The following is an 8852-nucleotide window of genomic DNA, read 5'->3' as shown; positions in this document are numbered from 1 at the left end:
TAATAAATTAAGCACTTTAGCTCATCACACTTTTCTTATTATTAGTGTTTCAGTTTACTACATCACACTTTTCCATCTATTAGTGGATAATAGAGACCTTTTTGACACAAGTTTAAAGGATTAAGGACTAAACTAAAACATTTAAAAGGTTAAGAACCATTTTAAATTATGAGGAATAAGTTGAGAACCAATAAGTGTAATTAATCCTTGTGGCCAGTAGTAGGCTCCCACCGCGAGCAGGATTAGTCGAGATGCACGTAAGTTGGCCCCGACACCCCGTGAGAAACCAAAAAAGAAAAGTGTAATTACTCCTTCAACTTTTAACTCCAACTCAGGGCATCTAGTTAGCATTCTTATCTGATAATGCATATCCCCTACAAATGCAAATAGATAGTCAAGTAATGGACTCCTCACAAAGACATGACTTCCACATACTCACACTACTTTGCATATCAAAGTGATTACTGATTATATGAAGGCATGTAGTTGACAAGGGTGCCTTGCCCTTGAATCTACTACTAGTGAGCAGTGGTGACCGAGCAGGTTGCTATATCAGCCCAGGCAATGATCTTGTTTTCAGTTTTCACAAACTCATCACAATGGACATCCAACATGTTATTCAAGATATCAGCACATCCCATGGCAGCCCAATCAAAGCGTGTCTACAGAGATCTGTTCAACATGTGGTCTGAGTCTTTGTTCAGAGTTCAGACAGACTACAATTTGCAAAATAGCCATGGTTGGGAGCTGCAAAACGGAATGCCATGAGACACATGGAAAGAATTCCTAGAAAATGAAAAACAAAGGTGGTTTGTATCCTCCACCTATAGCCATCCTCAAAAAACAATAAATTCAATACGATTTATTACATGCAAGACATCAAGCATCCTCTTCAATACGATTTAATAACCCTCCCTCTTTCTATGGTTCTCTTTAAATCTCAGCATCCTTTTCATTCTCAGTTTTCTGAGCAAGTCCTTTAGGATGGTTCCCATGACTTTTGACCACTAAGGCACTAACAAAGCCTTCTTCCCCAATTTCAATGAATATTTTTCTACCATGTTCTTGTTACACATAGCTTCCAAAAGATGATCAAATATTCAATCTGAATCAGCTAAGCACCTAGCTCTCAATCATAATCCCAGACCTATACTTAATGATACAAACAAAACAGCCCCATTTCTACAAAGTAAGAGTAGTTCCAATTAAGTTCAACTGTCCAAGAGTAGTTCTCATCACCAACTACTGTACAATTTAGTTCTTGCACTTTTGCCTATTTCAGCTTTATTGATAAACCATACATAGCAACCTTCACCGCAGGCATAGACATGAAATGAAGATATAGTATTTGTTAATTATCCATGCACTTATTTTTTAAGTTTGGTATATTTACACATATGGTACTCAATCTTGGTTCTATGTTTCAAAAAGGCCTCTAACCTTATGTTTCGAATTAGTCCTTAACCTGTTAAGTGTGTAAAAAAGGTCTATGCCATCAACTGGTGAAGTAAAGTATGACTTGGCAAACAGAAACAATAAATTCAAGTACAAATGTTAACGTTAGCCAATCACACTTTTCTTATTATTAATGCTTCAGTTTGCTACATTGTACTTTTACATCTGTTAACACAATATAAAAGATTAAGGGCCAAACTAAAACTTTTAAAAGGTAAAAGACCATTTTAAAATATGAGGAATGTGTTGAGAATCAAAAGTGTAATTAACACTTCAGCTTTGAACTCTCACTCAGGGTATGTAGTGATGGCAGAAGAGGAAAAGGCAGAATGTTAAAGTACGACAGCGCAGGAAGACACGGGATTTATTTTGAGTGGTACACCCTGGTTGGATCTTATTAAGCATATTGGCTCCACAGCTAAAAAATTCATCCTACAGGAGTTGGTTTATCTGCATGGGAGTCGTCTAGTTCAGCATTGCCACAACTTCTTCCGCATATTTTATCTCTCTAAATCTAATGCATTTATGCATAATTTGTTTAGCAACCAAGGCCGGTCTTCTACAAGATGCTCAAGATTGAGTAACATAGACAAATCAAGCAATTGACACCTCACACATGCATAACGTCCACAGGCTCACAGATTTTGCATATTGAAGTTATTGCTACATAAAGAGTACTAGCTGACTGAATCAATCTTGTCTAAATACCGTTGTCCAAGTCCATCCAGCTGAAGCCTAGAACAAACTAGCCCATGGCCCTGGAAAATCCAAATTTTTCTGCAGATTTTATTCCTCTACAGCATTTATGCTAAGTTTGTTTAGCAGCACTGGCCTGTCTTCTTCAACATGCTCAAGGTTGAGCAACACAGCCAAATCAGCCAATTGGCTCCTGACATTGGCTTAACTTCATAACCTCCACAGGCTCGCACTACTTTGCATATTCCTAGACTTCTTACAGCTACAGAGGAAAGCCCCACCACCCCGAGGCAACTATTTGGTATAAGCCAATACTTATTCCCTAGATATTATCATTGCTTCTCCAAATAAGAAGTTCACGGCCCATAAGGGTTGAGAAACTCAAATTTATATTCAGCTATTCTTTTTTTTTTTACAAACGAGGGTGTCTAGACCTCTTCGATTATTTAACTATTCCCTCAGGTGTATGCAGTCCTCCTGTCCCACACGCACCAAGTTATTATAGGGAGAAATTCCATAAGGGTGGCTCCAAGATGTTGGCAAGAGGTTTTGAACTTAGGATCGCATGGATATCATGAGTCCTTAGGAACCATCAAGCTAACCCCTTGGGGCTTAGATTCTGCTATTCTTGAACAACCAGAAGTTAGGCCCTATTGCTTAGCTTATTTGGATCTTATTAAACTAAGAAATATTCCATATGGGCTCTGCAGCAGGAGAAACAAAGATATTTTGCATTTAACTAAAAATTTCATCTTGCAAGGATAAGTTTATTTTCATGGAAGTAATCAAGTTCAGCATTGCCAAACAAAGGGACTGGATGAATCAATGATGTCTAATGACAGTTTTTTTTTTTTTTTTTTTTGGGATAAGTAATAACGATATATATTCAAGAACACTACCATATGTAGAAAAACATAAGGCAAAGAGAAAAATACAGAAAGAAAAGATAAAGAAGAAAGAAAAAAAAGAAAGGAAAAGATACTAATTACAAAGGAGAGAGCTAAGGAACATAGGGAGAGAATCGCTAGAGGTGAGTCCCCACAAGCCCTAGACCAATCAAATAGAGAGCCACTAAAAGAAGCCAATAGATGGTCATCCGAGTTTTCCATGTCCTCAAACATCCTCCAATTTCACTCCCTCCAAAGACACCACATTAAGTACAATGGAGCTAAATTCCAAATGCAAGACGAATGCTTTCTAGGCCAATTCCACCAACCGAAGAGAGTATCCGCAACCGTTCTTGGTAAGACCCATGAAATCCCAAAAGATCTAAACACCAAACTCCACAACCTATATACCTTACCACAATAAAGTAGCAGATGATCCACCGTCGTCCCATTACAACGGCACATAATGCACCAGTCAACAAAATCCATCCCTCTACCCCTTAAATTATCACCTATAAGGATCTTATCCCATACAGCAGTCCACACAAAGAAGGAGACATGCTGAGGAGCGTTAACCTTCCACACACCTTTCCAAGGAAAAATAATGGGCAATGGACTTCTTAACTTATTATAAAACGATTGGATATCAAAATCTTCATTCTTTGTCAACTTCCATCGCATACGATCTCCATTTTCAGTGGGAGGTAGATTTGAACCCAAGGTACGGAGAAATTCATCCACACCACCCATTTCCCAATCACTTGGTCTTCGAATAAAATGAACATCCCAGCTTCTCCGTTCCTCTATCTCCAACTGTTCAAGAGAAGAGGCCACCAATGCCTCTTTATTGGAAGCAATCCCAAACACACTTGGAAAAGTCAATTGAAGTGGAGAGTCCCCATACCATTGATCTGTCCAAAGCTTAACTCTATCTCTCCCCCTACTTCAAACCGAATATTTTTGCTAAATTCCTCCCAACCCGTTTGGATACTTCTCCACAAGCCACACCCATGTACCCCTCTAGCTAGCTTGGATGTCCATCCCTCCCATTCTTCCCCAAACTTTAGAGCTACAACCCTTCTCCAAAGCCTTGTCTCCTAATCCCAAACCGCCATAACCACTTCCCTAGTAAGGCTTTATAAAAAGTAGTTAATTTCCTTACTCCAAACCCACCATTTTCCAAAGGTGCACACACCTTGTCCCATCCCTCCAAATGTGTCTTGGAATCCCCCCACAAGAAATCCCTTTGCAACCTCTCAATTTTATTGGCCACATGCGTAGGGATGGTAAAAAGAGATAAATAATATGTAGGGAGACTAGATAATGTGCTTTTAAGCAACGTTAGTCTTCCACCTTTTGAAAAATACATCTTCTTCCATTCGGCCAACTTTCGCTCAATTTTCTCCAAGATAGGATTCCAAATAGTAGAGGACTTGTGGAACACCCCCAATGGCATACCAAGATAGGTCATAGGCAGAGACCCAATCCGGCAGCCCAAAATCTCTGCCAAGACATGGACATTAGAAACCTCCCCAATGGGAAATATCTCACTCTTCAGCGCATTAACCTTTAAACCTGTCACTGCCTGGAAACAAAGAAGAAGCATCTGAACATATAGAATCTGCTCCTCATCTGCATCGCAAAACAGAATCGTATCATTTGCAAACAAAAGATGCGAGACACAAACCCCTCCACCCCGTCTACCATCAGCTCTAAAACCTCAAAGCAAACCAGCCCCTTCATCTCTTTTCATCATCTTACTAAAGACCTCCATCATAACCAGAAACAACATGGGAGATAACGGGTCCCCTTGTCTCAATCCCCTCGAACTCCCAAAAAAATCGGCCAAAGACCCATTAAACAAGACAAAGAATCGGACTGTAAATATGCATGTGCAAATCCACCTACACCACCTCACCCCAAATCTCATTCTCTTCAACAAATCTAGAAGAGCCTCCCAGTTCACATGATCATAGGCTTTCTCAATATCTAATTTACAAATAACCTCCGGATTCTTATTCTTCACCCTACTATCAACACACTCATTAGCAATAAGAATTGAATCAAATATCTGCCTACCACCAACAAAACTGTTCTGAGACTCGGATATCAGCTTATCCAAAACCTCTTTCAAGCGGTTTGCCAACTCCCAGTTCAAGTTGGATGGACTGGAAAACTGTCGTTAGAAAAACGGAGTTGAACTGACCTGCCCACACCCTAGAAAAACAGAGTTGTGTCTGCAGATTTTATTCCTCTACTGCATTTATGCTGAATTTGTTGAGGCAGAAGTGGCCTGTCTTCTCTTCTCCAAGACCCTCAAGATTTAGCAACATGGTCAAATCAAGCAATGGACTCCTCACAAAGGCATGACTTTTACAGCCTCACACTACTTTGCATGTTAAAGTGATTACTTGAAGGCTTGCTGTTGACAAGCGTGCCTTGCCCTTGAATCTATTACTAGCGAGCAGTGGGGACTGAGCAGGTTGCTTTATCAGCCCAGGTAATGACCTTGTTTTAAGTTTTCACCAACTAATCACAATAGACATCCAACATGTTATTCAAGACATCAGCACATCCCATGCCAACCCCATCAAAGTGTGTCTACAGCGATCTGTTCAACATGTGGTCTGAGTCTTTTTTCAGACAGACTACAATTTGCAAAATAGCATGGTTGGGAGCTGCAGAATGGAATACCACAAGACACAAGGAAGAATTTCTAGAAAATGAAAAATACAGGTGGTTTGTACCCTCAACCTGTAGCCATCCTCAATAACAATAAATTCAATACAATTTATTTCATGGAAGACATCAAGCATCCGGTAACTTAATGACTCTCTCTTTTCTATGGCTCTCATTAAATCTCAGCCTCTTTTTCATTCTCAGTTTCTGAGCAAGTCCTTTAGGATGGATCCCAAGACCCCACTAGAAGAGCCTTATTCCCCAATTTCAATAAATATTTTTCTACCATGTTCATGTTACACACAGCTTCCAACAGATGATCAAATATCCAATCTGAATCAGCTAAGCACCTATCTCTCAATCATAAATCCCAGACCTATACTTAATGACACAAACAAAACAGCCCCATTGGCCAAAGTAAGAGTAGTTCCAATTAACATTCCAAGACTTTTTCCCATCACCAACTACCATACAAGTTAGTTCTTGCACTTTTGCCTGTTTCACAAATTGATGCTTTATTGATAAACCATCCATTGCAACATTTATGGCAGGTATTTCTCAAACTGATCACCTCCCTCTCCCACCTCCATCCCCAAGAAAATGGTGGAGGAGGTCTTGACATAATAATCATTCATCAAAACTTTTCTTTGATAATTCAATAGTTGAGTAAGGGTGGGTGGATTTGAACCATATACATCTCCATTGGAAATACTGGGAGGTGCCGGTTGAGATAACGAGGCTCTTGGCCATTCTTCAAAACTTGTATATAAAAATATTGCTTTATTAATATACCACCCATACAGAAAAATGATCTAATCTTTACTTGACTTCCACAACATTTTTGTTATTGGTCTTGACTTCAGCCAAAAAAAAACCCACTCCTCTGCCCCCACTTTCTTACACCAACATGGAAATAATAGCTTCAGAGTAGCTCTACTTCTACTTACATTTATTTAATAAAAAACTCATAATCGATGCAAAGAACTGATATGACAATAAGAATGCACAATTGCAGGATAAGATCGGTAGAGATGTGTGTGCGTGTGTATCAATTGTGCTTTAACAACATATCAAATTCATCCAATTCACTTTGAAGTCATTAGATTTTAGTTTTTAGTAATCAGATGATTACAAAACTAGAAATGTAGTAAATATTTCTTCCTCCAAACAATTCATCAAACGTTACTCTTCCTCAGAGCCTCTATCTCACTCACTCTAATTTGTATCTAACCAAAATTTACAGTTAAGAGAGCACATCCAAAGGCATTAACCAAAACTAAAAGAAAAGCAAAGATTGAACTTGAAGTCCAAGAAAATAAAAACCCACTTCACCTTTGTGTTATTTACTACTCCAATGGTGTTGTTGCTCAAGCTCCTGAAAATAAATCAATGCATCAAAAACCACCCTCTTAGAATGCCTGAATTGCGCAACCATGACCTTGAAATCCTTCAAAAAATAAAACTGGAAATCCGAATTCTTCGCACACAAGTCCATTGTAGCCTCGATTTGAAGGGACAAATCCTTGAGTCTATCAGTAACTTCCAAACACTTCCTTATAAGGTCCCCACAAATACAATGAGGGTTTTGGCACAACAAGTCCTTGTCGAGTATCTGTTTGAGCCAAAACTTAGCAGAATCGAGCTCTTGGCTGTAACTACGAATCTGGGTCTTCAACAAAATCCAATCTTGTTCGTCGCGAAAGTGTTTGAGTTCAAAGAAATGGTCAAAGACGTTAAACTTGAGCTTGAGGTCCCAGTTATTGGGATGCTGTTGTTGTTGTTGTTGTTGTTGTAGTTGTTGAGTAATATGGGGTTTATTGTGTTTGGGGAAAGAGAATGAGTTGTATGTGATGGCACCGCCGAAGAGGAGGAGAACTGTGTAGGCGAGGTGTTTAATTTTGGGGAGCTCAGAGGAGGAGGAAGAGGTGGTGGTGGTGGAGAAAGGGCGTTGCATGGAGGTGGTGGTTGTGATAGTGGTGGTGGTGGTGGTGGTGGAGGTAAGGGTTTTGAGGTGGTAGAGAGATGGGTGGAAGCGTTTGAGAGTCGGGGCTCTCTGCATTTTTCGGATTTGGTGAGTTCTGCTGTCTGTGTGGGGGGGGGGGGGGGGGGGGGGGGGGGGGGGTTAGAAGTTAGAGCCCGCTGGTCGTTAATAAGTCCTTTTAGAAAAGATTTTAGGGAGAAAGAAAAAAAAAAAAAAAAAGCTTATTCAATTTTCTATAAAAGAAGTATATAGACTTTTTTTTTTTTAAATGGTCTATTAACAATATTGTTAATATGATCCTTTTTGTTTTGTTTTGTTTTGCTTTTGTTTTTAATCATTTTCTTTGTTGTGGTGGTTGGTTTTTGTCTTTCGGGGTTTGTAATTTTTTACAAAAAAAAGTTCAATGTTACAACTTTTGCTTCCACTAAGTTGTGATAAGTGAAAAACATAGTGGATTCATGTGAGTTGCAAAATTTACTAGGAAAATTATGCCTTAGAATAAAAAAATTTCATCAGATGTTTACTAGGTAAAGATTATCCTTTATTATCAAGACAAAACACAAATTGGTTTTTTCATTAAGTTGGGTTTGAATCCTAAGTTTGTAAATAAAAAAAGAAGTTTTATTACCATAATATTTTCACAATAAAATATAAGTGGTAAGTTATTATTAATTTTAATTTAAACCCACAATTAAAATTATTTTTTTATCCACTAATAATAACCAATCACTTAAAATTTGTTTTGAAAGTGTTTGCAAAAATGTTACAAAGACAGCATTTCTTAATTAAAATTGTAAGGTTGAATTTTTTTCAATCATTTTGTTGGCTTTATTCCATGCCAAATTTATATGTAATTCAGCATTTAGAAATCCTGTATTTAGGTGGGAATCATGTAAGAGTAGTGTATTAAAGAGTGTGCGGAAAAGCTCAAGAGTGTGCACTCAAGAAGAGCCTCGTGATTAGATCTCGCGACTAGCGAGTTGTCAAAGGTGGTACACGTGTGAAGCATGCAGGGGAGCTGAAGGGTCACAGACAAAACTTCTAGATTGGCCAGACAGTTAGCTCGTAACTCATTCCAGTCGCGAGCTCAAGTCGTCAGAATGTCCTATTTGATGAAAACTGACTGTTTGCATTCCTCACTCACCCTATTATAA

The 8852-nt window shown here is 38.7% G+C and overlaps 1 protein-coding gene across 2 annotated transcripts; it reads right to left on the bottom strand.

The window, feature by feature from the left end:
- LOC126697128 (uncharacterized) lies at positions 1-7815 on the bottom strand. Of its 2 annotated transcripts, none has more exons than XM_050393985.1 (2): positions 7050-7815; positions 1-747 (listed from the first exon to the last, which is right to left on the bottom strand). In XM_050393985.1, exon 1 carries the CDS (start codon positions 7774-7776, stop codon positions 7057-7059), a length of 720 nt encoding a protein of 239 aa, XP_050249942.1. In that variant the 5' UTR covers positions 7777-7815; the 3' UTR covers positions 1-747; positions 7050-7056. The 2 variants fall into 2 exon arrangements, with proteins under 2 accessions (XP_050249942.1, XP_050249943.1); XM_050393986.1 differs by having other exon boundaries at positions 1-374.
- Between the last annotated feature and the right edge of the window lie 1037 nt (positions 7816-8852).

Source organism: Quercus robur, chromosome 8 (assembly GCF_932294415.1).
Source record: "Quercus robur chromosome 8, dhQueRobu3.1, whole genome shotgun sequence".
NCBI lineage: Eukaryota > Viridiplantae > Streptophyta > Magnoliopsida > Fagales > Fagaceae > Quercus > Quercus robur.
Note: the sequence above shows the minus strand (reverse complement) of the source record. Positions and strands in the feature narration are given on the sequence as shown.